The sequence below is a fragment of the Lepisosteus platostomus genome, chromosome 20, assembly GCF_059453375.1.
Source record: "Lepisosteus platostomus isolate fLepPlt1 chromosome 20, fLepPlt1.hap1, whole genome shotgun sequence".
In the NCBI taxonomy this organism is placed as follows: domain Eukaryota; kingdom Metazoa; phylum Chordata; class Actinopteri; order Semionotiformes; family Lepisosteidae; genus Lepisosteus; species Lepisosteus platostomus.
This window is the reverse complement of record NC_142630.1, coordinates 15,049,456-15,076,955: the sequence shown is the minus strand read 5'-3', so window position 1 is coordinate 15,076,955 and position 27,500 is coordinate 15,049,456. Positions and strand designations below refer to the sequence as shown.

Below are 27,500 nucleotides of genomic sequence, written 5' to 3'. Positions count from 1 at the left end.
AGAGAGTCTCTTGATTGTTTTTGCAGTTCAAGAACGCAACATTCAGCCTCCCCAGGCCTCCTGTTTAACAAGTGGTCTCCTACATGTGATGTGTTTGCTATTCTGGACATGCTGTACGTTAAAGTTGTCATTTTTGTTTTTGGTTTTTTTTTTGGGGGGGGGGTTGTGCGTCTGTCATCCTTTCATTCAGTATACCGGCAGTTCAACAGCAGCACATTGATTTAGCATTTAAACTCCCAGGCTGGTTGATAAGGGACAGCTGATAGGAGCACACAGCTCCTCTTGAAATGTGCTCTACTACTCTCACAGAAAAAAAAAGAGCTGTATTTGCAAATGCTGATGTTGCGTGTGGACATCAATTCCTAATTACGCTGATGCACCGTCTCATCTTGTGTGGCAGAATAACCATAGCCTGACCTTTCAGAAACGGTGTTATTGTGTTAATTTGCACACTTTATTACAGTTGAATATTTATGCTAAGCGGATTGTCCCAAGTAGCTTCTGTTCCTTTAATTCTTTCTCTAAATAAATAATGAGAACATTTAAACACATTACTCGTTTCGAAGCCCCAAGGTCGGCTAATCTTATTATTTATGAAGTGATGTGCTACATAATAGTACTTAGTGCATGTTAACAGATGCTATTATCAGGGCCTGATTTGAAGCACAGAAGATATATTGGAATGTTATATGTTAATACTGTCCTCCTGGTGTAATGTACTACAGATTGAGGGCAGATGATGCTGAAATGTAGCACTTAGCCGCAAAGCTGCCTGGGTATTAAGTGGCCTGAACGAAATGTAGAACCACAAATTGTAGCAACAGCTAGCTTGTCCCCTGGCCATTTGCACAGCCCACCCACTGACATAACCCAGTGCGGTTAAAAACCTCTGGGGGCTTGTGAGCTTTGGGGGGGGTCGCCATTAAGGCGAGAGTCGAGGAAGAAAAGTTTCTTTTTAATAATCTGCAGTCCTGGCGTCTGGAGCGCCTCTAGGTGTCCTTGCCACCCAGCGGGGAGCTCGCTGTCGCTTGCGTTCACAAGCTCGGGCCCCTCAGCCACCGGCCCGCCGATTCATGACGACAGTGAGGATTCGGGCAGGAGGCCCGGCTTCTGCAAGACGTCATGTGGGAAGAGCTGGGATTCCCTCTTGTGCTGGGTTATCCGGATTTTAATATCGGAATGCAGAATAGCGACTGACGTTTTGATAGCGTGTTAGGTTTGAATACAACTCCGGGTATAGAAAAGGCACGTTTGTTGCGTTTAGTTTGGAGCATAAAAAAAAAACCTTTTGGTAATAGAAAAACAAACATGACTCATGTACTTTAATAAGGTATGAAAGGAGAAACACACTCCAAAGCCATCTGCCAACATTTAAATAATTGCTCTGTGAATCACATTGTGTTTTGTACTGTTTGCAAGTTGATTTATGTTGTTCCTGAACACAGTGTTGCACAAAGGAGATTTCTCAGTCTCTTCTGCTAAAGACAACATGGTTTCAGTTCCACTGGCTGGAGCTCTGTCAGCCAGTTCCAGCATGCTCTCCTCTCTGAAGGATTTAATTGACAGTTAGTGATGGTTATTGGGGGTAATAAATCAGGTGTGGGTTAAACAACTGAACTGTTGGTAAGGGAGATTAAGGGATGTGTGTTTAAAGAGCACACATTCACAGCACTCCAGCCCTCAGCGCAAGGCAATGTCCACTTACTCTCACAAAGTAGTGCTTCCTTTCAGACGCGCCTCTGCCAAAGCATTGCTTCCGAAACTTGCGATGGAAATGATGTTATCATAAATAAAACGTGCGTTTGAGTCACAGCACAGCAGCTGTCTTGAAATAAGAAGCGTGCACGTAACCATTTCCCAGCGACTCCTTAACTGCCAGGACATGTCGTCTAGGAATAATTTTGATTATCCTGCCTCCAGGTGCCACTCCAGACTTGCCCAGACTTTGCCACCTGATGAGGCCCCTATGTGCCGCCCTGACTGGCATGATGATGACTCGTCTATGCCCCTGCCCTTTGACCTAAAGGCCATAATAGATGCACTGGAGAGGGTCCTTTAAAGAGGAGGTAAGAAATGAACACAAATGTAATGCATTGACAACCTATCCTTAGCATGCTCTGTACATAGAAAATGAACCCCATCTACTGTATATGCATTAATATGCAGTCTCCCTTTTTCAATTACAGCTTGTTACTGTGTGTAAAAAAAGAAAATGAATGTCAATATACTGGAGAATTATTAAAAAGTGGCCTTTGTGGCAATTCAAAAGTTGGTGTAATTATCAAGATTTCGGTGTGCTTACTAGTGCACAAGTGTGTATTTTGGAGTGCTGGCTCATATGTTAGCAGTGTGCAGGCAGGCCTCAACCCCTTGCAGACTCACAAGACTTGATATGAGGGCTGGTCCATGCTGGTGAGCCTGTCCCGTGTCTGTCTGGCACGTTCAAGGAGAATGTAGACTGCCTTCTAAATCTTCATGAGTGCGCAGACCTCTGTGTATTTTTATAATCCCAGCCTTAATAAATAGTGTATGTCTGGTCAATAGTTCTTTCCCCTTGCTCATAAATATCATGTAATTATCAGACCCTGTTAGAGTTTGGACTCAGTACAAACACCCCTTTTCTTCATCATCTTTCCAGTCGTAATGGATGTTCTTTCCGATGTTCATTTTCTGGCATTAAGTGCATGGGGAATGCAGGTCAGCTTCATTCTAAGCAGCAACATAAATTACTTGTTAAATATTAAGAAACTGTGATTGGTTTCAAATAGAGAAGTTCATGACTTTGAGTATATATTTTGTTTTCATCAGGCTTTGAAGAATGGCTGTGAAATGGTCTTCTGCAGCATGCATGTCAGCCTAAATGGATTACTGAAGACCAAGATCTGGTCGCCTGTCACCACTTGCCTTTAGACAGTATCCATCAATGTGAGGCCAACACCCACAGCACACTCTTTCTCCAACTTGAGCCAGATCTGGGGGCTCGGTATGTTGGTTAGGAACAAGCAGAAAAGAGGCTGGTCCTCCAGTCGCGACTTTGTCGCTTATGCATCATCTTTTTCTGACAAAATACTGAACCCTGAGACAAAGTGCCCACTGTATGGACTTGTTTAGGCATCAGTGCAATGCTTTGACATTCAGTAAATCTTTCCATAGTAACGGAAATCTGTGCAACTGCTGTTATCTGTACGATTGCCTTGCTAGCAGTCTGTGTCGTAACTGCAATCTGACAGAGTCAACCATAATGTTTCTTACAGCTCCATATTTCTGAGGTGTCAGAGTGGTCAATGCTATAACACATTCGTTGTTTGATACCTTATGAAATTGCTGTTGATTAAGAGCTGACACGTGTCATTTATCTTTACCACAAGATTTTCTCTTTATTTTCTTGCTGCCTACTGTAGGGATAGACAACATGCCATTTTTCTGTGACTTGCTGTGCACCCATTATGCAGTGCTGTGATCATGGAGTCGTGTTCTACCAGTTCCGTATGCATGTGTGTGTCGGCAGTGCCCTGTTTCCACTGCTGTTGGTGGCTATCACCGGCTGCCATGTGTTTTGACAATAATTAGCAAGAGGAGCCTCAGGTGCTCTTGAGGGATATTTGAGTCTGTTGAGGAAACGTGGACCCTCTTTTCTGTGTGTTACATTGATAAGAGTCCCCCTTATCGTCATCGCCTGCTGCGGCTCCAGTGCGGAACACATGGATTTTGTAATTACAGCTGTTTTGTGATTTTTAATTACTTTAAAACTGTGTTTAGCATTCTTTTTGCTCTTGTACTGTAGGGGATTTTAGTCATTTTTATGATTTTGATTAAATTGGATTTTTTTAGGAATGCGAGAGAGGAAGGGGGTTAGCTTGATGTTTTTGTAGACGATTGCGCATAAGCTAGGAAATGCCTTGTTAATAAATTATTCTCCCATCATAACTCCTGGTTTATGTTTTATGCTTTTGGTAGTGTTTTAGAGGCCGTCTTTGGCCTTCATTGCTGATTTCTTTGTTTTTGTGTGGACTTTGCTTTTGACTAAGTGGTCTGAGTGAAGTCTAAAGAGTCTGCTCACATGGCAGATCCAGTAAATGGGGTGTAACTGTGTCCCTCTGGCTTGCCTGGTTAAGCTCTGAGGGTCACAAGACACAGGCTCTCTGCACTGCCGAGTGCTCTTGAGTTCATTTTGAAAAGAATCTTTTTAAGTAACCTGACGTTGTGTTTACAGGCCTTGTTGGAGTCGGATGCAAAGACAACACGGTCTCAAGTAGTTACACTGAACTGATCATTCCTTTCAGACCACGATTTGTTTATGTACAGCAGACATTTTATTGTTTCGTACCACTGAATCGTTCTGCGATCCTCTCACTTCTGAAATTCTGTTATTTTGCTTTTTCCCTGGTACCAGTTTGGAGGCCGATAAACATCTCCACCGTCCAGTTGCTGCAGTCGTTTTATTTTTTCGTCGTGCAGAATGGGTTTGTGATTCTCTGACTTGAAATACTGTTATTTTTCTTTTCTCATAGTAATTAAATGCAGAAAGTTCTTCCTGTTCATCTGAATTATAGCCTTCAGCCCCGCCCCATCACAGCACCTTTTGACATTCCCGTAAATTTTAAGAAATACCGGCAGTCATCTATTGGAATTTAAAATTATTTACTACTCTTGGCTTTTTTGCTGGTGAACAAATTAGCTCAAGTGTGTCCGAGAGTGTTTTTCTTCTCCTGTAGCTCTGCCAGATTGGCAGCACTAAACCTGTAGCTGTGAATTTACAGGCAGCCCTATGGCTCTGTTTACAAGAATCTCAAGAGCCCTCAGCTTGCTGGACACCAGAGGAAACAAGCTGCTACTCTATGATTTTCCAGTTCCAAACATGTCCTGTAGCTTTATGGGGTCTTCCAGCCCTGCAAAGGCAACTTAGTGTTTTTACAGAGTTAATACTGGGCTGTGCTCCCTCCATATAGTGTATAATCAGAGCTGTTTGTTTTCCTGTTTACCCTTAGGGCTAGCCTGTACCTGTAGCTGCTGGGATCCTTCTTAAGGGAGCCACCAATTAAACTGCAGTGTTAACAGACTCGTTTAGGACACAGCCTACTAACCTCTGCTTATATTATTAACATTACGTTATGATTTATACTGCATCAGCACAGAAACTTTGCCACGGTTTGTTCCCATATACTACCTCAACCTTAAATATATATGGCAAAATTGTATTCTTTTTCCCATTTTGTCTTGCTTTGCTTTGATGCCATTTTGTGAAATGGTTATGATTGTGATTACTGATTATGGCTTATGCTTCCTTGTCTGTCTGATGGCCGTTTCAGTGTTATTACACATTCCGTATTCCCTGGAATGTCCAGAATTTCCTTCCATGCAGCTTTTGTGTCCTGGAACTGACCAGCGGGCAGGTTTTGCTTTCAGTTTGAGGGCCAGTGAGAGACAAGGCGTGCAAGTGTTTTATGGTTATTAGCAATTTGGCTCACACGGAGAAAAAAAAGCTGTCAAAGTGCCCTAGGAGGCACTAGATTGGTATCTTATCAGTGTAATTCTGTCCTAACTCAATTCAGCAGGAGATTGCTACTAAAATCCTCTTCACCTGAGGGTGAGTGGCCAGCTTATGTCCACTGCAGACACACTCCCGACCCCTCTCCCCTCTCCCCTCGGGGCTGTGTGGTGTCGATCTCTGGATCTTGTTACCCGTTTGAAGGCAGATAAACATCTCCACAATCTGGTTACTGTGTCCAGTCAACTGTCTGTCCATCTGTGACTGTCATTACTGGCCAGTGGAAAACACCACAGAGGTAACTGCTTTCACCTGCAACACCAGGGGTAGATTTCGTCACTAGAATTCTTATGGCTCCTTACCATTTTTAACAAAGTGAGAGTGCTAAATAACTAGATGTTTGTCATTGTTGTTAAATTAGTAATAAGGTTCACACCTAGGAAACTCAATGCTAGATGTTTCCAAAAGTTACAGAAACTTACTAAATCCGAAGTTACTGGTCCAAAACACGCACACAACCTACGAATGTCAGTCTCACACCTGCACCTTTCCACACACATTGAAATATATCATTTGTCATTTGAAAACAGTTTTCTGGTTGTTGTTTTTAGTATAATAGGCTGAAATTTGTTATAAATCCTATGTGGCAAAGAATCTACTCAACGTTACAATAAGTGCTTATTTCAGCCTCTGCATTGCTTTCTGAACCTCGGCCTTCACTCCCATTCCAATGTTCCGTTTCCCTTCCGCGAGAGAGAGGTGGGGTCTCAAGCCGCCCCTGCTCCACTCCGATGCTCTGTAAAGCTGCCATCATCATCAAAGAGCAGTCGCTGCCGGCTGCCTGTCTCCTCCTCCGGGTTCCCGCTCCCACCCGCTCGCTCGCCATCCCGAGACGGAGGCAGATCTTCCCTGGGTACCCCGCGGGGCCATCCCGGAGAGCGGCCTCCGGGCCTTCGGCGTCTTGCGCGGTCCCGCGCTTGCAAATGAATCCCACTGCATGCTTCTAAGACAGCCGTTTAAACAGCACATTTGGTGTACAAACAAGGTTCATTAGCTGATCGGGAACAGTAATGGGCGGACAGTTGCTCTCCTTTCAGGGGTAACTGCATTATACACCTCTAGCTTTAAGATGTTCCTCGGTGATAGCATCCCCAGTTGCAATGCTGTTGCCAACAGCTGTAATTTTTTTTCTCGGATCTCCTAACTAAGTGATAAGTGTATTATTTTCCATGACAAGAGGTCCCTCAGCTGACTTCCACTGGAAAGACAAGAACTGCTACAAGCTATGTATGGATGTAGCAGGTGTTCTACAGGAAATAAACAAGGCTCTCAAACCCACAGCTAAATAACCCCCCCACCCTGCTCAAAGCTACCTCTTCACATCTCTCCCTCCTGCTCCTCTAATTCTGGCAGGTCCATGATATCTTAATGAAAACCATAACATCTCTTTTAGAAGGCAGGGTGTACCTGAAGCTTACAAAGCTGGCTTGGCACTGTCTTTTTCAGTCTCAGAAATAAGCAAGGTTCTGTTTCTTTTTCTCTTTTTACCCGTCTGAGCCTCTGTCTAGCTATCTCTCTGCCAATCTGTTTTAGGACAGCTGAATATTTTCAGACAAGTGTTTGTTTTCTACAATATTGGTTGTGGTAGTAATATCTGTAGACTGAATTAATCCTGAACCTGCCTTTGAAAGAGTCTTGATTATCAAAATGGAAATCCTTTTTTTGAGTGTACCTGTATTATATTTTTTGTTGTTATATGGATAAAAAGACTTCATCTTAACCCCCAAAAGAATTTTGTTCTCACTCCTGAATATTTGGGGGTTTCGTTTGACATGTTTTCTTTTTTACACATTCTTTGGAAGTTAGAACAGTCTGGGCCAAGTTGTGTTATTTATGGATTTAAAGAACTTGTGGGGGAGATGAGGCGTGAGAGATCCCAAGAGAAGCCAGGCTGAGACTGCCACAGCCGAGCCCCGCTCTGCCAGACAGGGGTTAAAACATCTCTCTGCTGATGAGGCTCAGGTCCTGTTGTCCATCCTTCAGTGAAAAAATGAGGATAAAAGAAACTGTCTGTTGAATTAATAATAAAGCATTTATCACTTATGGAACGTTTTTTGAAGAAATCCTAAGAGAGACTCCTAAAATAACCTCAGCCTGGGCTACAGAGACCAGCAGTGAATATGTCTCGCACGGAGGATTGCATCCGAAGTGCTGTCTTCTAATCTAATTCCGAGGTAATTAATTCCCTTGTTTCCTTCATGTGCGACCCATGTTCTGCTTTTCCGAAATGTGCCGTTGACTAGGAACTCAGACTGCCTTCCTATCAGATCTAAAGAACGAGCTCCAGCTACAGTAGCTCTAAACCCCGGCATTGGAGCACCCCAGTAACCTATATTTGCATAATTAGAACTGTTTTGTCTCATAAGGAGATTATAATAAAATGTAACATTTTGCTGTGGCACTGGCAACATGCTTTGTTATTAGGTAAGACAGAGCTTTGCATTTCCTATTTTCTACCAAGCTGCGTGGACAGCCAGGGATAATTGAGTCATCTGCATCTCATATAAAATGGATGAAAGGCTTGTTTTAATATCGCTGGCCCCTGCTCAGCTCTGAGACGCAAAAGAGTCCGCTCATTTCAACGCGAAAACATGCAAAAGCAACTTTAATTCCTCATTGCGGAGGACAGGCCTGACATTTCGATTTAGTGGTGGCCTTTAAAATCTTAATCAGCTGCAAGGAATTATCCGGGACAAGCCTGTACACCTTGTTCTTTGTTTATGGTTATCATGTTTAATACATTTTAGGGCCCTATGCTGGATACAAGTGGCTATTAAGGCAGCATTAAGATGTTTCGATAGCGGGCTGTGGGAGGAAGATGTGATATATTCATTAGGAGAGACGTTCACCTTATCTGCGGTAGCTGAAGGGTATCTCCGTCACCAAGATCTCCTGCATGAACCCTGGTGCGCAAGCCTGATACCTTGATTGACGTATCTTCAAATAAGCTCTTGAATAGCTTTTGGCATTGGCCTCGGAATAACTTAGATGTCAAATTACATCTGGAAGGATTCTTGGCTCCTCAGGGGCATGAGAATTCTATTTATCCATCTCTTTATTATTTTTATTTATTTGGTTTAAATATTTGGGCTGGGGGTGGGGGGGGGGGTGAATTTCTGCTCTCCTGGTCAAGGTCTTTATATTTGGTTAATAAAAGAGTTTGGGAGATTGTTTGCTTACGAAAGTGCAAGATAGGATGATTTTATTTAAGGAAATACTCACAGGGACGACGTGACCTTTTTTTTTCAAGTCTCTGTTGTGTACTCAGGAGTGCTGTGCTTCGCAGTGCCTTACTGCAAACAGGCCTCATTGCTTTCTGTTTGGCCGGAGACTAAAAAACAATTAAACTGCTTCCTCACTTGACTTCAGGCGTTGCACTCAGGTTAAACTTAATTGCCTCCCAGTTTGTGTGAGCTTAGAGACCAGGCTTCTAGGGTGCAATCACCCACACTCTGCTTTCCTCCCTCATTTGTTCCAAGCGCATGAAAGGACTTGTTGAGCTTGATCAGTCATGTGTCATATTATGTGCATGCATTTTAGGGCAGCGCACATTATGAATATGGATGATGATCTGCAGAACGATGCCTTGCTCCCAAATATTTAAAATTGGATGAATTGGGTTTGAAAAAGTAAAATGATCCGATTGCTCAGCAGTTCCTTGTGTTGTTTCTCTATGTCCCCTGTAACGTGCTAATGAACGGTCACAGGAGGTTTCTTGGTTAAATGCTGCATGATGGTAAGCTCCTCTTAGATCAAAGGCCAGATGGGGTGTTTCAGAAACACCCAGAAATTGCGCTGCTTATTTATAAATGGGCACTTTTTCCTCCGTCATATATTTAAGGAGTTGATGCTTGGGCCTGTGGAAGGCCAAATCAAGCCAGTGTCCTAATTTTATTTTAATTTTGCATCATTTATTATTTGGGGATTGATTCCGGACATGACAGGAGATTTTAGTGATTTTTATTTATTCAGTCTCTCGACGAATGTCTCTGATCTACATTGAAGATGCTTGGAAGCCATTATTACAGTGGCAGTAGCTGTAAATTGCACTATAAAGAGTGTTAACCTGCTGGTTCTAGGCTTTTGAATCGGGAATCTCAGTCCCTAAACCAGACGGTTTTCAAGACAGGAAGTTGAGAGACGTGACAGTCATTCAGCTTCCTGTCAAATTGCTGTTGAATGCCAGAGAAGTCATTTTACTCCGGACTCTGTCACCCTGACTGCCGCATTTTGTACACATGAGCTGAGGTGAGGCGTTGAGCAAAGTGGCCCTGGCTGTGTCTCTAAGCTCCTCTGCTAATGGCTTCCTGCCACTAAAATAAAACTACTCACGTCCAACGTGGCCAATCAATGTAATTGATACGCGAATGCCTCTGCGGTCTACAATTCTCCCTTTCAATGTGTTGGTCATCCACCTCAAGCAAATAAGGGGAAAAAAATAAAATTAGTCATAAATATACGCGTACAAAACACAATGCTGAATAAGGCTTTGTGGTAGAAGAATTAATCCCATAACCCACCTTTATTAGTGTGCGGGCCTATTAGTTTCCCCCACCCAAGATTGATTTTTGTTTAAAGGATTATTGAAAATCAATGCCTCTTCTTTCTCGCCGTCCATCTTTATTTAGTAATAAATAAAGTGGAGCATATTGATATTCAGGCCCTGCCTTTAAAATATGCATACTGATGAGTAGTGAACCATGGTGACTTTGAGTGGCACTGCATTTCCTCGGTCAGGGATTACAGGAAATTGCCCTTTTATCAGGAGAGCGGACAAGAAATTTCGCTCCAGTGCTAATACAGCAATTACCTGGAAGTTCCCAAAGCCGTACCCTTCTCTGTCCTGAGATAGAGCTGGTTTTGTTGTTGTCCCTGTTATTATTTTTGTATCTATTTTTGAAACCGTGGAGCCGTGTGGACAGATATCTTTCAGTCGAAACTCCCCAGAAGTGGATGGCCGGAGCCCTTTAAGTGAAAATTCGTTGTCGTAAATGTGGTAGAGTGTGTACTCTGTTGTCTTAATCCAGTATTCATTCAGTCTGTCTGTCTGCCAGGCTTCTCATGTCCTTCAGCTCTTCTGTGATAACTTTTTAAGGGCTCAAATTAGGTTCCCCTGCAGTCTGAAGATTACATAAACACTTCTAATGCCACCCTTCAGAGACATTGTACAGATATGGTAACTATGTTTAGTTCCATCTGCTGACAGGGCTCTTCTCAGTGTTTCAGATGCGGACTGTAAGTTAGAGTCTGGCCGTGCCTTTGGCCTCCTTCCTGCAGAATACCTTCCAGCCCTGATGTAGCGGCTCAGATAGTTTGCAGTCCAGGGCTTTCTCACAGGTCACTCACAATGTCACTTAAGCGAGGGCTCATTAAATGGTAGTCCCAGGACCCCAGGACAGTCAAGATAACAAGTCTCCCCCTGAGTGTCCTCTTAAAATGTCCTAAGTGCTTCACCTGAGACAGTCGTACAAAACCAACATACAGTATATACCGCCCAGTCCTGGGCTGGCCAGTTCTTCACATTCTTTAGCCTTTTCTCTGGAACGACTGGCTGTGAACAAAACCGACCTCTTGAGAAGCTACCGGTATATATGCCAAACAAATGTACCTCATCTCCTGAAACTCCTGCCTCTATTTCGTCAGATGTGAAAGCAATTTAGTGAGAGCTGTAAAAATATCAGCGCTGAGGGGAGAATATTTACGCTTGCGATAAGATAAAGGAGGGAACCTGATCCAAGTATTCAACATCCTCAAAGACACTGCCAAAGTCAACCCAGAGGACTTCTTCAGAAATAGCAGTGAAACACAAACCTGAGGACACAAGTGGAAGCTACGTGGAAGTGGAGAAAGCAAAGCACTTTTTTACACAAAGGGTGGTGGGAGTATGATCCACGTTGCCACATTGTTAAGGTCGGTCATTTCTTTTAAGAAGTGGCTCTATGAGGTCCTCACATCAATCACCTAACTACCAAGCTGTTTAGAATGGGTTGAATGGCCTCCTCTCATCTGCAACTGTTCTTGTGTTCTTATTTCATTTTTTTTTTTACTCCGAACAGCATTTCCTTGCCTGATTCAATCAGACCCCATTCTGCCCTGCAGCACTGCTGGCCTGAAGAGAGAGACAGAGAAAAAAGGAGACATGCAAAACCTCAGAAAAGTTTGTCTTCTTCTTTCCATTTTTTTTTTAATCCCAAATTGGTCTGCCAAGCACAAAATTTCTTGAATACTGTCGCAGGAAATTTCGGACGACAATTCGCTGGAAATTCAGATGCCCCCAGATCTTCATATTTAGAGATCAGGCTTCTGTGAGTCACAAAAGAGGAAGCTGGAGAGTGAGAGAGAGAAACATGAAGAGACATGCCTGTGCTACCATCTTTTACTCTCTTTCTGTTTGCTCGGGTCTCTTACTCAGAGTAGAACAGGAACCATTTTTTATTCTTGCTCTGTCCAGGGAGTCATTATTGCTTTGGTAAATATTTTATGGGCCGCAATACACAACCACACATCATCCTGACAACTGCCTCTCTTTCCTGCCGAAAGTTTCTCTCGCAGCTATTTTAAATTTACATTCAGGTGGATCTGTAACTTCTTTTAATGTGAGATTTTACCGAATGCACTCTTAAAAGAAGAAAAGAAAGGGGGGAAAGAAAGAAATAGATTCTGTGGATGTTGTCAAATCTGTGCCCAACATATTTTTTTCCTCTTCTTAAAGCCTTTCTGTTTTTTTCCCTTTTTCGCGCAGTTCAAAGGAAATGGATCCGAGACTCTTCTGCTTGTTAGTAGAGAGCCTCTCTGAATACTAACCTGCTCCTGCCTCCCTCTATGACCTTGAAGGGCTCCAGTAAACTGTGTCCTTGCTCACTGAAAGGTCCTGCATCCCCGAGGCCATCCTCAGCTCTCCTCCTTTCTTTATCTCTTCCTTTTCTTGGTCCAGCACCTCAGCCCCAACACATCCAATAAAAGGGATTTGTTTGGAAGTGGTTTCCTATTTATTTCCTAAAAGATTTTACTCTGGAGTACACTCGCTGAGATGTAAAAGCAGTTTATAAAATTGTGTGTTGTAGAAACTCAAACGATACTGCACACGTGTTTAGCAGCACCAAGGAAAGCAGTGCCCTTACCACTGGCTGGAAGTTCTTCATTTCAGGAGAGGCCTTGCTCCTTGCAAAGTGGCTTGATGTCTCCAGAATGGAGGCAGAATGTTGCTGTCAGACACAGAGAGGACCTGGCCCTGCGATTTCTCCAGATGCCATCTTTACGGGTGTAGAAGTGCACTAATCTCCATTCACTCCAGCTCCTCTAGTCTGTATTTCACTGCCTGTCTCTGTGTGGAAGCTTGAGGAAAGATCTTAGGCTAAAAAAATGCTGCTCTACCTTGCAGATCAATACAGGAGCATCCTAGATTATGTAGACAAGAAAGCACTATGTAAGTAATATTGATGTTTGGTTTTATACTGTATACTTGGTATGTCTTCTAGAGTCAATGTATTCAAATGATCTTTAAAGGTCAGTAGAGGTATTTTTTTTTCATCTGTAAGCCATTCTTCTCTGTCTTAATCTTTTATATATAGAGATTTAATATATACTGCATAAAACCAAAAACAAATCTTTTGGCGAAGTTCAGAGTTCAAAACATTTAAGTGCCAGCTTCTGAGGTCTTTTTCTTTTCCAGTACTGCAGGATCAGTGGCTATTGGTAACGGTCTCCCCAAACTGTGCAATACGCCCCTGTGCTCGGCGGTGTGTGTGGCACTGAGCCGCAGACTGGAGAGGGTGCCAGGGTAGTGCCTAGGCAGTGTCACTCCTGGAGCCCAGGAGCTATAAATCAGCACAGAAACAGTGCAGCTCCACGGTGCAGCTTGAACACAGGCTTCGGGGGAATGCTGACACCATGACTTTTATAATAGAGGAGTGTTTAAGGTTATAGAAATAAAAGGCGGAGGAAGGAATCAGCAGGGCCGATCTGTGCCTGCAGGCTCTCTCCACTGGCTTTGAGCTCCAGCAATTATTCCTGGCTCTGCTCTCCCTTCCTCCTTGCACTCTGCAGAAGGAGGCCAGGTCTATCAGTGAAGTGGGCTGACAGGGCAGTGGCACAGCGGACTCTCCAACTCTCTGCTGCTCAGGGAAACTTCAAAAGCCAGGCGGCTGATTCTTGGTTGTAATTAACTTTTACAGTCCACCCACAAATCACAAATGTACCTGTATGCACTTAGCCATTTGTAAATTTAAAAGTTCCCATGTCAGATTTCTGGTTTCACAGTTTAAAGATTTTTCTAAGTTGTGTGTTATTCCAAAACTTTGGGGTCTCGTTTAATATTTTTTCGTTAAATGCACAACTCTTTACCTTTCAGAAGACACTTTTTATCAGGTTATCTTGATAAACATCCCCCTGTGTAAATCCACAGAGTCTTCTGAGCGTGCAGGCTGGAGGTGTAGTTTGATTAATGTTGATCTCTGTCATCGACCTGGGCGACAGAGCACGGATGGTGCATCTTGGATGGTCTTGAGAACTGTTTAATGATTTTCTTGTGTGTTCAATTGTTCGGTACTCCCTGTCCCTAACTGAAGGTGGCCCTGTATACATAAGTGATGTATCGATGTATTGATTGATTGATTAGCAATACTCAGTTTGGGCTTATCAGTAGTGATGGCTTTTGATGCATGAAGGCAAGGTGTTATGAGTTCATCATTACATCAGGGACATTGTTGGGAAAGAGGGTGGTGAGATCAGCAGCTGAGCTGGGAGACATTAGTGTTGAATTGCTTGCAAACTTCACAATTGTTACCTTTAACTGAAGCACACTGTTGAAAAAACACCAAACCAAAACCCTTAGTAACTTTCTCATTCTGCAGGCCTTTAACAACAGGAACCTTGTCAGTACTGGGTCTTAAGATCCGAGTCTGTGTTGAGTTCCAGCCCTTTTCATGAAGATCTCTTCTGCATGGCCGAGACAATGAAAGAAATGTTACAGATGAGAGGAGGGCATTCAGTCTAGTTCTCTTATCATTTATTTTTTAAATGAGTTTCAGATTCTTTTATGATAAACAGTTTGTGATGTTCTGGCACACAAAACATGTCTATATTGTCTGACAATGAGATGGCATGGGATGAGTCAAATACTCTGAAAATTATGCACAACTGAAGAACCTGTATGTGCATATAATACATGCATTGGAGTGTGTGCTCTATTTTATTTTTGTTTTTCGAAGGAGTCCTGGGGCAATATCTGTTAACTGTTGTTTTTTTTCCCAGACAAGCTCTGAGACAATGCATTAATAAATATAACAGTAGGTCTTTGTAAACTCTTCTGGTTTTTAAAAAATGAAATGCTGGGATGTAGGAGTACAGGCTCCCAATGTAATGAAGGTATTGATTTTAATTTTCTGGACTCTTCCCTCTGAGAATCAGGCACCTTAAAGTGGGTATCGATGGAGGAGGCTGAGTTGGAGCTCTTCCAGGTGAGGAAGCCTTTTTCCAATAACCTGCTGATGAATAAGTCATTCTCTCTTTCCGATATTAAAGTTACGATCACATCTCGGAAGCCAGACCTGCTTCTATCTGAAGCGATTGGTATGCTTATCCAAGAAATTTGTAGCGTTGAAAATGCACCAACACATTTGGCCACAATTGACAAGTTTTTTGTTTCTCATCTGGTCCATGATGAGACATACTGGACGAGCTCTGAGCAGAGAGTTCGTGCGATTGCCCAACCCTACTGTTGCATTCCACAGGGCATCTAAAAGGACCTTTGCAGGGAAAAACAAATTGTGCTCATCACTACTGCTGTAGCATTTTGCAGCACCTGATTATGTATTTTAACAGCTACAGTGATTTACATTTGTGTACAACCTGCTGAAATGTCTGTATTTCGTGCATATGTTTTCTATGCAATATTGATTTAAAAATATGATTTGCCAATGAAGAAAAAACACGGGTATAGATCTTATGACGCCTGAAAACACAGTCAGAAATCCAAAAAGTGAAAGCTCAAATAGATAAATTCAGCCCCTCTTTAAAATTTCATCAATCACATTGTGACAGTTTTTCCCATGTTCTCCTCTTTCCTGCATAGTCATCCACCTGTTTTGCATTAGGGCAAATAAGTAAGAGAAAGAAAGGGAAAAGCTGAGCCACAGGACCCAGCAAAGGCTGATGAGAGCTGGGTTTGAGGTGAATATCGAGTTTCTCTTCCACACAGAGCAGCTGACCAGGAGCCAGGGAGTTAGGGGTCTCTCTCTCTCCTGGGGGTAGCGGCAGCCAGAGGCTGTGTGCCAGGACAGTTGGTTAGAAAAATTCCAGCGGGGATCACGAAACATGGAGTACGACATGAGCCTGGCCAGGATATATCAAGAATGGACTAATGGGCACAGAGGGAGAAGCTATTCTGGATGGCAAATGTAAATCTGAAACCTTTGTTGATGTCAGAAAGTTGCATAATGGTTAAAAGGTTCAGGAGCTATTTGTGGATTCAGTCCCGCCTGTGCTTCACATGACCTAATATGTATTGTGATGTGCATTGCAGCTTTTGTAACTTTAGCAGCAAATCATAATCAGACAAAGCATAGACACTAAGTAACTTAGAATTTAATAGGCCTGCCAGCAGTACATTGTTTGTATTGTCTGCAAAACGAATTCTTTTTCTCTTCTTTTTATTGCTCTCCTTGCCACACTAAATAGTTGAGCACTAGTCTGGTGTTTGGTTACGCTTTAGGCACTCGACCTACACATGGGCCAAAAATAAATCATTTCATAGGTCTAACGCCTTGATGTGCCCTCAAAAAAGAACGTTTCTTTTTTACACGAGAAGAACCGTCTGAAATGTACTTCTGGACATCGCATTTAAATATCTGCTGTAGAGTGTGAGGTCTGGGAAAATGGGTACAAGGACGAGTTGACTTTTTGCACCGGGAGGCCTTTTGAGATCAACGTGCTGTTGAAGAAGCAGTACTTACAACAGCCTGGACGCACAGAAGAGCAGAATCCAGAACAGAACAGCAGTCTAGCCACTATTTCATTTGGAATGTGTGTTTCTGAACCTCTCACTGCTGGGAGACAAAAAGGAGAACAAATTAAAAACCTTTAATCTTCTATAATATTTGAGAGTTTTTGTTTTTTTTTCTTCCTCTGCCAAAGAAGTGAAGAACATTAAAACAAAGGATTTTTTATTTTTATTTTCATCTAACAATGGTAATACTGTACAGTGCTTGTGCAGTTATAGGCTGAACAGTGTCCATTAAGGCTAAGCCTTGCTCAGAGCGTGAACACAATTATAATAATTTTGGTGTTACGGTAGTTTGCTGTGGAGGGCCAGACTGACAGCTGAGCTGTAGTACAGCTGTACAACCTCACAGTGTCTCTGTAGCTCATATGCTTTGCCAAGATTGTCTGAATAATGTCCAATACGGCCTGTGATAGCACTACTTCATAATTTTTATTGAAAGAGAGCCAGAATCATTTTAATTTATTTTTAACTACACCATTTAAGTGATACATTATTCATTTTTAAACAACGTTGTGCCGGGTGTATATTAACATTACTCTTACTCTAGATTCCAAAAAGAAATAGATCTTGAATTATTTATAGAATGCCACTGAAGATTTCTCAGAGAGGAGCAGTATTTTTTTTTTCCTGGAGAGGCCTGGCACTTGGATCCTGCTCGTCTAACGTGTTCACATTAGACCTTTTGTGTCTCGCAGGACGTTCGTTCGAAATACGAGCAGACAGTGGATTCGCGGAACAGATGCAAAAAAAATTGTATTATGGTAGTGAACCCATGCTCTTGCCTTTTAGCAACTTTATTATTCATAAATTACTCCATGATTAAAGTTTCAGGAGCACTGGAACAAAAGGTCCTGTCTGGGCTTTAATGTTTTGCATATGCATGCCCCAGAAAGTAATGCACAAGACAGCTTGTAGATAGTGCTTGTTTGTGCTCATAGAGAACAGGCACAACTCTCTCAGGACCTTCACTGGCAGTGAAAGACAGGGCACTTCACAGGCTGCAGTGTGTTTTTGCTGTGGAAGCTCAGCATGCTACAATAAAAAAACCACATGATTTGCACTGTGTTTTTTGCTAATGTTTCAAAAGGAATAACTCTAGTGTACAATCATAAGCAAGCTTTTCCGGGCTAGTTTCCGAACTATGCCGTGTGCCAAAGCCATTTTTGGATTAATTATATGATGATTCACACATTGTGATAAAATTTTAGGCTGTTTTTCCATAATCTGTACAGAGCATTTTATTTTTTTTAATCTTATTTGAGCCCTAATGCATTTTTGAGGCGCTGAAATCCTAATAGTGCTCTGTTTGTTCATTAGCTGTTTTTAGTCTACTAAAGGTTGCAGTCCTGATCTAAAAGTACCATAAAGGCAGGGAGAGATTTAAGCAGCGGGCCTGGTTTTTCTTGGCTTTGCTGCTAATGTAAAAGTAAAAGAGGGAGGAGGCAGGAAATCAGTATCAATCATTTTCTGACAGTGTGTACATTTTCATTCTTGACTGACCAGTAAATCAGGGTTCACAATCTCCTTTTGAGTCAAGAGCCACTTAGTGCGGCGAGATTAATTACCTAGTAATTACACAGAAACCCATTGTTTATTACATGCTTACTAGCGTGGATTTAGGCCCTGGTGCCAAAGCTAGAAAAATGGCCTTTTCAGTCTCACACAGTGCAACCGTTTCTGCGCACTTGCCGTCATTTCAAGTCTTTTCTTTTTCACGTAAAATTAAAAATGAACAGAAATAAGGTACATTTACTGGCTGAAACCAGGCTCATTTTTTATTTAAACGAAATTCTGTACATTCTTTAAAGGAAGAGATTGCTTCAGGTGTGTGTGAGGAAAAGGCATTGCCTAAGGGTTGTACGCTACAGTGAAGCCCCACTGAGGTTTTTCATGCTCTGCTATTTGCCCGTGTTCAAACTGCACCCCTTCTGAAGTTGCCCTTGGTATTACAAGTGTATTAGTAATTATGAATGAGGGGAAGAAGATCTGTACAAAATCATCCCCGATTTTTCAGTCAACTGCTATTGTAATAGAGATCAATAGACATGATGTCAGTCATTTGAAGATGAAGGAGCTCTTTGCAATAAATGATTTTTCTTTTCCGCCTCTCCAAAATCTGTCTGTTGCAGATCTTATTTAATTGCCATTTGTTAACGGCTCTGAAGTTAGGTGTTGAAAGACGTTCCTCTCCTAAAAAATGCGGAATAATTAATGGGCTCCAGATGAAAATTTTAACACTTTGTACTTCACGAGCCGGGCTGGCTATGCAGGGGGGGGCAGTACAGCGGTAAAAAGGGAGAACGGCCGCGGCTGTTCCGGCTGAAGCGAAACACGTGTATCAGGGCAGCGGCTTTGATCTGCCAGGTGACTGGGCGTAGGGTGGGGGTGCAGGGAGCCGGTGAGGGTTGTGAAGGGGAGTCCTGAGAGTTCTCCACAACAGCGCCTCCGCACCCCACCCCAAGGTCAGAGTGACCAGCTGAGGAGGAGAGGGAGAAAAGGAGAAATCAAACAGCACTGTGCCTGACAGGTGTAGATAAAGGCACCTGTTTTTTACAAAGGAAAATGAATCTGTTACTGTTAGTAATAGGCAGTGGTTACGTCGGCGGTAGGCAATGGTGTCAGCCAACCAGTGTTTTAATTAAGCCTCCTCCTGCTTCCTTTGCAGAGTAAACGAGAGTTAGTAAGAAAGGAGTGCTGGACCGAGGACCAGCACAAAATCTGCACAAAATAGTTCTATGGGTTGGAGTATAAAGTTAGTCAGTAATCCAGACAGTAATTATCACTGGGGGAAAAAAGCGAGCAAACGGGCAAAAATAATATCAGCTACTTTTTTTTTTTACAAAGCAAAAAAAAAAAATCAAATGGTCTCAGATCCCACAGGTGCGAGCGATAAAACTGTCCTGATTGTCAGTCATTTCCGCTCCCTGGCTGTCTGCCACTCGGTCAGTCATCCCTGGCAAGATTCTCAAACAGTGCTGTCTGCTCAGGTCGCTGACCCCTGGGTCAGTCTGGCTGGGGAGTCTCCCAACCGCCCCCACGGCACCTCGTGCCACCTGCTTGAACAAACCCAGCCACCGCGTTTCTCCGGCAGGTACACACCCCGAAAGGTGTCGCTCTGTTTTTTTCCCACTTAACTCCTTTGTAAATCAGCCACTTGTTCCCCACGGTCGGGCTACATCAAAGAACCTCTCTTTCGTGTGAGCCAAAGACGGTGTTTGCCTACTTTGCTCATTACCAAGCAACAAAGGCAGCTGGCAGGGTTGTGCAAGCAAATGGAAAGTGATTTCAAACACAAAATACACAGTCCAACGCAAAATAGAAATAGAAGCATGAATGCTATACATCATATTGATTTCCATGTCTATTTATGGTCAATGCCTGTCTAGATGCATGTGTGTATAGAATAAAGATATAAAGGGACAGATGGACAGACAGATGTAAGTCTCCAGAGCCTGATGAGATGTGGTCTCTGAGTATAGAAGGGCTGCAGTGCTTCTCTGACTCTCTGGCTGTCTGTAGGGTCAGTGCTCTGTCATGCCTGCCACTGTAAACACTGAAGGTGATCAATGCAGTTCAAAGGAAGTGTTGTTGTACAAGATAGCAGATGCAACACTTTACATACCAGACAAAACAGCTACGGATGCAGAATTAATTTGCAAGCAGAGCCCGTATTGCCAAGCATAAGACCGTCTTCTCCATCTGCTCCTGCTCGGCGCTATTTAAAGAGTATGTGATTAATTCCTGTTTAATTTCAGTGAAGGCAGCTTTCAATCTATATAGTAATTTCAATGCCAGAGTACTCTGTCTTTGATTAATATGCCGGAGGTTACTGCATTGTTTTTTCTACCATTAAAAAGCTGTGTGCAGTAGGTAACACACTTAACCAATGATTCTCAGAGGGTGTGTATACTTCCAGAAGTTCATTTCCAAAGTCTTTAGAGCATTTTTTGCTATGTTTTTTTTAATGTTCTTAAGCAGAAACCACTATAAGATAGTGTGAGAACATATCGCACTTGTGCAGCTCAGCTCAACTAAAAAGGCTCAATTTTTTTTCCACTTGTTTTTCTCATGTTTTGTATTTTGACTTTTGAATTTCAGTGAATCGTTTCATTTGCTACAGTTTGCCACAGGCACATTTACAGGTTAATATAGCAGGTAACAAAATAACGACAGGTGACCCATGTGGACACGGAGGAGAGGAAAAATAAAAAACCCCCAGAGGGAGGAAAGAAACCTCCAGGGGGTTCCAGGCCTCCAGGCAGTGGGTTGGTGGATCACGAACGGTTTCTGCAAGGTCCAGCAGATGATGTTCAGATGTAGTTTGGCCCTCCTGCCTCTGTCGTCAGGGTTAGCAGAATGAAGCGGCCCAGGTTTCCCAGATCTGCCATCGCGGGTTTACTGATCCGGGTACCAGTGTGACGGGCCGCCACAGCCACACAGCTCCAAAACACAGCGGCGGCCCAGGCTGTTTACCATTCAAATGTTAAAATAGGAATAATCCTGCTAGAGTTTATTAAGAGGGTAAATCAGATCTCTTCAGGATTATTTTATCTGATATGTGAGAATCCCCAACACCCTTATCAGCCTTTGACTCGCAGTTGTTTTTAATCTAGAATTATGGCTTTAATTGATTTTGGTACCAGCAGCTTTTCTCAAGAGATAAACTTGCGTGCAGAGAAGGACTAAAGACACGGTCCCAATCTCTCTGACTGCAGATTTGTACCAAGCTTTATGACTTTCAGACATGTTATTCTTTGTATATATATAATACGCGTGGGTGTTTAGTATGAAACAAGTTTTCTGCTTTTATATGACCTAAAGTGTGTCCATGCCATGTATCTGTGTGTTCCTCGCCATGTATAGAGAAACGTTTTATAGACTAGATTTCACAGCTTCCTATCCAGAATCTCAAAAATATTTTCCCTTTGGTTTTTTTCTGAGAACATCTGCATTCTGAGACTTTATGTGATGTTGTTTAATGTCATGACAGTAAACTATCAACAGATTCATTGTTTTACTGGCGTTTTTTTGGGTATGATCTTTGCACCAAAACTGCAAGCTACCATCAAATGCTGCAGTCAATTCTTATTGTTTTCCACCTCCTGCTATTACATTCCGCTGTATGATTGTCAAAAACTGAGCTGAAGTCCTTCATGCTTCTGTGCATTCTTGGCAGTTTAGCTAACTCAGGGTCCAAGAATATCATATACTATCAGTGTTGTGTGAAGTTTTGTCCATTGCAATGTAATACTCTCATACTGTAGATAAGAAAACAGGCACATTAAAGGCCTGGCATATGAGTTGACAGATAAGTCAGTAAACCTCTGCAGATGTGAAGAGTTAAAAGTTGTCTTTCATTGACTCAGTGCTGGAGCAGCTGTCTGAAGTGTCTACAAAGACAGAGGCATCCACAACCCCCTGGATGCTGTGGCCCAGGGGGTGACCAGCTCCAAAGGCCCCCCACTGGGGCTAGTGTGGGAGGGAGGTGTTCTGCCAACAGTATCTCCCTGAACACCCTGGGGAGAGCAGGGCTGGGGGTGTGAGGGTTCATGTGTGCTTGTTGGCTCCTGGATTCAGTCACTGCTTCAGTCTTGTGGCTTTTCTGACTGCCTAAATCACGAGCCTCAGATGCACAGATTCTTGGAACAGATTATTTTGTGAGTCTGGTGACCCACCTGTCTGACACCTGCGTAGACTGACTGACTCACCTGTATTTCATTAGGAATTTTGTTAAAAAGCTGGAGAGCTCTATTTATGTAAGAGATCCAAACTGTCTTTGATTTACCTTCCTTCTGACACAGTTTCAGCTAGTTGGAGGTCATTTATGGGGTTTATTTATAAGTAATGGTTTGGGGTTCATAGCAACATGGAAATTAAATGCATGATGAAATATACAGTCTATTTAGTCTCGTCTGGGATATTTCAGTAAACAACAAAAATAGAAACAGCTGGTCTCCCACATGTGACTGGAGCACATCGTTGTTGCTGTCATGTTAGGAGAAGACAGATATCTCAGTCATCCTGGTGATTCAGCAGAAAGTCCAAAACATGGTTATTCTTGGTGGGATGGAGGCTCACTGTCAAACCTGAGCTCTACGGGACATCAGCTGCAGTAAACAAAGCCTTTCCTTCTCTTTCTCTTTCCCTCATTTCTCATGTAGAACATTGTGTGCTATGTGAGGTCACATAGAGAACAGAAAAGGTCTCTGGAATCAGTCCAGGGAAGAGCAAGTGAATACATTCCAAGGTTTAAAGGAATGTGCTGGAGGAACTGAACCTTCTTAGTCTTGAGCAAGCATTCAAAAGCCTCAAACAAACTCATCCTAGAGGACTACTTCAATATGAACAGTGAAACACGAACCAAAGGTGACAACTGGAAATAAGGGGAAAGGATTGTGGGACTATGGAACAAGCTACCCAGCCATGTTTTAGAAGCCAGTACCCTGGCTCCTTGGGATTAGCTACTAACTACAGAAAGGGCTAGACTGGCTGAATGGTCTCCTCTCGTTTGTGACTGTTCTTCTGTCCTCTCATTCTGCGGGTGTGCACCAAGCTGTGCCCGACTCCACTGTCTTGTATTTCCACCAGGCGAATCTAAAGAGGCTTCAGACATGACCCAGGTGGTGTCTGCCATTGCAGCAATGGGATTATTATAAAAGAGGGGGCACTTTTCCTTGCAAATTCCACAAAAAGCACCTGTTGCTTGAGAGTCATTAGCAGCTTCGGTGGAAATAACCCTCAGGTCAGGGCGCTCAAGTAACACAAGCTCAGAGGCCTGGCGGCTCCTATTCGCACGGGCACAGCTCTGTGCTTTCGTACCCTGCGGTGGTGGCGCGGGCCCCCGAAAGGCTGTTATTAATGATGTTTTAATTTAATCTTACCGAACATATAAAAATGTTATTTAATTTTGTTTTTCGTTTTCAAAACAGATGTCCCTAATCCCTGTAAACTGATCTATGGTAATGTGTTTAACTTTAAATCTTCCCAACATTAAAAGCACAGAACTGATCTTTTAAAAGCAGAAACATGTGTTGGTTTCAGTTTCCCTGCCACGGCTGGGCCTGCACCAGAATGTTGCTCGGCTCTTTTGGCCCAGCCCCTGCACTGGATTCCTTCTCTGGTCCCCAGGCAGTTCTGTGTTTGCGGCTACTGGCACTCCTCTCTCTGTAGGCTTCTGCTCTGCAGTGATCTGATTCTGTGTCAGTTCTCGTCGGTGGTTGGATGCCCGCTGATTGACTTGTTTGTACATTAAACTGCCTTGTGTAGCAGCCGGGACTCCCCAGTGCGGTTTGCCCCACATGGCCACAGTTCCGCAGCCTCTCCCCCCGATCCGTCTGGGCCGCTGTCAGCCATGTGGTATCCGGTGGCATTATGGAGGACATGTTCTGTGCTCCGGCTCCACATGAGGGGTTGCCTGACTCTGGAGCACATGGTGCATTCGTAACAGGGGTGTTTCAAGACCATCAGTGCTTTACTGTTTCTGTACTGCGCTTTGGGTTTCTCATGTATCCCAGCAATCCCTCCTCCCTTGCGTTCTTTCTCAGAAGAGTTCCAGATGAGTTTTTTTTTTCCCAACTAAGGCAGCAGAATCAGAAAGTATCCTCAGTTCATGGCTGTCCCACAAAGCCTACAGTTCCTAGAATTCGATAGATTAGATTAGATAGAAATCAGGCCTCTATTTAAAACCACATCTTGGGGAACGAGTGGCCTTCACACCTGCCCCTACTGCCAACACAGGAGGGGCAAGGTCAGAAGACCAAGGAGGCCACCATTAGCCTTTAAGCATTCAAGCTGCCAGCTGTTCATATCAAACCATTTTGAGCCACATTTGTGTGCTGCAAAGGTTAGACTGTAACACTCCCTTAAGAGTGTGATTTCACAGCAGAGCCTGAATTTGTGGCAGATCTTCCAGAAGGTCAGCAAAGCAGAGCAAGACTCGTAGAGTATGAGTGAGCCAGACAGCAAGTGGGGCCAGCTTTTCTTCTTCAGCCAGTTTATTAGAAAAGAGCAAAAAGTTTGCTTTGTGAACTGCTGTGCTACTGAGAATTCCCTCAAAGGTTCTTTTGTTGCAAGAGAAAAATGTTCTTATCGAAGAAGAGGGAAAAAAAGAAAAAGCCGACTGTGAGCTCCAAAGAGGCTGTCTCATTTGATCATTTATTACACACTTAATTCAGTTTTGAAATTACTGCAGCTCGCTCAGTTTGCATCATATTTGGAACACTGTTCTTTGATGAGTAAACTCAGGCTTGTACTTGTTTAATTTTTCACCAGAAGGCTTGTTCTTAGCAAAACACTTGTCTCAGGTTCTCCCATCGGTCAGCTCTATATCCAAATAAATATTTTTAGTAATTCCGGTGCAAAGTTACACAAAGTAACAGACAGTGTCCCATTTAATTCAGATTGAATGATTTTGAGAAGCTCCTAACAGAATTTGTCCCCAGCAGAAGTCCACGCTTACTGACATTCTACCCAGAATCATCTTGTATTAATCAGGGACTGGTTCTTGTTATAAAGCCTGATCCTGAAATCTTAAAACAGGACAGTTAAATGCCTGTTCCATTTTTCTTGAACTTCCAGGACAAATGTTTCCATGGTGGATTGGTGCCAATGTTATCCCCGCAGTGAGCAGCAGGAGGCACTGTTGGTTGTGGAGTAGGGTCTTCATAAAAGTAGAGGCCTAGAAAGGACATGCAAGGGGCCCAGGCCAAGTCCTCCCTCCCCCAGTTCGCCCCACCTCTCCCCTCTTTAAAACAAACTCCCCAGAACCAGATCTCTGTCATAATTCAACATTGTCATCTCTCACCTTGACATACACTTAGTAAATGTGTAAAACATTCCTTTGGGATTTGCTCAGTTTCACTAACACGGAACATTTTAAGGTTTGCCAGCGAAAGGTGATATCAGTTACTGGTTTTAAGGATTCTGGCATGGGTTCTTTAGCTCCAGCTAGCACGACATCCAAAAATAACATCAGAAACAAGCAGGCAATTTTGAAAATGCAGTTTTGAGTTTCTGTGCATATTTTCCAATAATGTAATCAGGCGATGATGAAACCTGTGACTGGACATGGGCCAGGAGACCTGTGTGAGTGACAAGTGATCATCTCCTAATTGGCTTAAGAAAGTAAATAAAGGCCATTTCTAAAGATTTCCAGAGCCCCTTTGTACCACTACACTGTATCACTATATAGAAAAAAAAACTCTTCTGATTAGTAAGAGACACCACTTCATTTCCTGTTCTGAATTGACACGTGCCCTAGAGACGGTGGTCTTCTGTGACTTTCTCAGCTTTGTCCCAGTGAAAATGTTCCCTGTTTGACTGGGCTTTGGGGTTTTCTTAGTAAATGTAGTTAATTGCTAGAGAGGAAGGTACACTTCTCCAAGAAAATACCTCAGACAACTTTTACAGGTTCTGTTTGAGCGACAGGTGTGAACAAGCCCTCTGTACAGTATATACACTGCTATCCAGAGCCCTGTCAGCTCAGCTGTGTAAAGTTCTGTGTAGCTCTCTGTCCCTCCCATACTTTCACTTACTCTCCCACATTCCCAGTTTCTCCACAACTTTGGCGTTTTCAGAAAGCTATTTTAATTATTTAACTGACAGTTTATATTTAAATCCATATTTAAGCACAGTAGTATTAAATGGTTTCTAATATAATTAGTTAAAACCTTGATGACTGTCAAAAATTATATGAAACCAAGGCATGATTTCCTACTAGTTAAATGCAAGGTACTGTGCAGACATCACTGTCTTTATTAATATGAGTGGATGAATTTATGCCAGTACAGTGTTTCAATTGTTAAAGAATGTTTGATTGGGGGACGTGCAGACAGCTGGTTTTCTGAATAAGCAAAAACGTGGCCCGTTTCGTTTTAAGTTGTGGTTGGGGACAGTTAGTGTGTTTTTGTCCTGCCACACTCTACCAGGCAAACCAACTTAAAATGTTCCTGAAAACAAGCCCATATATTATTGGTTACTTTTGTCTTTGCCTTTTTTTTATGGATCTCTTGCGTGTGATATAATGGACAACATATTGGCCAGGGCTGACTGTCGCTTGTAATCAGATCAGATATGTGCTGCTGATTATAGAACCCCTCTTAGGCACTGACAGACATCGTAATAAAAGTGTCCATAAATCGAATTTCTGCTTTAAAAGAACAAGGAATATCGAAGGAGCATTTCAGCAAATTATCCCCAGCCTGTATGGCACTGCTTCAGTAGGACTGGGAAAACTGATCCGTTGTGGCTTGAATCCACAGAATGGGAATGAGAGACCGACACCTAGCCAAGGAAAATACAGAGCACTTTATTAGTATTCAAAATTTATTTTATTGAATTTGCACGAATAGAATTGACATGGAAAATGCACCCCCACACACACACACACACTCCCTCTTTTTTTTCATTTCCTTTTATTTCAAAAGATGAGACAGATTAAATCATTTTCCTACTCTCTGCGAACCACTGCCATTTAAAAGAAGGCCTGGACAGTCTAGAGGGTTTATCAGTGATTTTTCAATTGGCATTAGAGATCAATTGAAGTGGCATAAAATAAAAACCTGGATGGAAAAAAAATCTCAAGCCGGTTTGTGTACCCTTCAGACGAACCCAAGCAAAAGAATTTCTTTTCTTTCTTAGCAATCAACCCTTGTTACATCTTACTATTCCTCCCTTGAGAATGATCACCACTCTCTCAGGAGAGATTTCTCAGTTTTCATTTTTGAAAAGCAAAAACAAAAACGGATTGGCTCGCTGTGTCAGAGGGCATGGAGGATGGTGGTCAGACGTATCCGTGATTAAATACAACATCAGCCCCCTTCTTGCTGGTGAAAGTAGCTCTTTGGCGAAAATGCTGGGCATGAGGAACTGTGTGTAATTGTTTAAATGTGTAGGCTTAGAAAGCCCAAGTGATGTATGGGGCAGAAAAAGACAAAAAAAAAGAAAAGAAAC

The 27,500-nt window shown here is 42.7% G+C and overlaps 1 protein-coding gene across 3 annotated transcripts in view; it reads left to right on the top strand.

The window, feature by feature from the left end:
* Window positions 1-27,500, top strand: part of fto (FTO alpha-ketoglutarate dependent dioxygenase) — a 187,832-nt gene that overhangs the window by 113,576 nt on the left and 46,756 nt on the right. For 2 of the 3 annotated variants that reach the window (XM_088613962.1, XM_088613959.1), the window contains 2 exons: window positions 1,921-2,066; window positions 2,809-3,927. In XM_088613962.1, the coding sequence (XP_088470088.1) occupies window positions 1,921-2,059 (139 nt within the window). In that variant the 3' untranslated portion in view covers window positions 2,060-2,066; window positions 2,809-3,927. Of the gene's footprint in view, window positions 1-1,920; window positions 2,067-2,808; window positions 3,928-27,500 lie in introns of those variants that run through there. The other variant, XM_088613960.1, reaches the window with a different exon arrangement.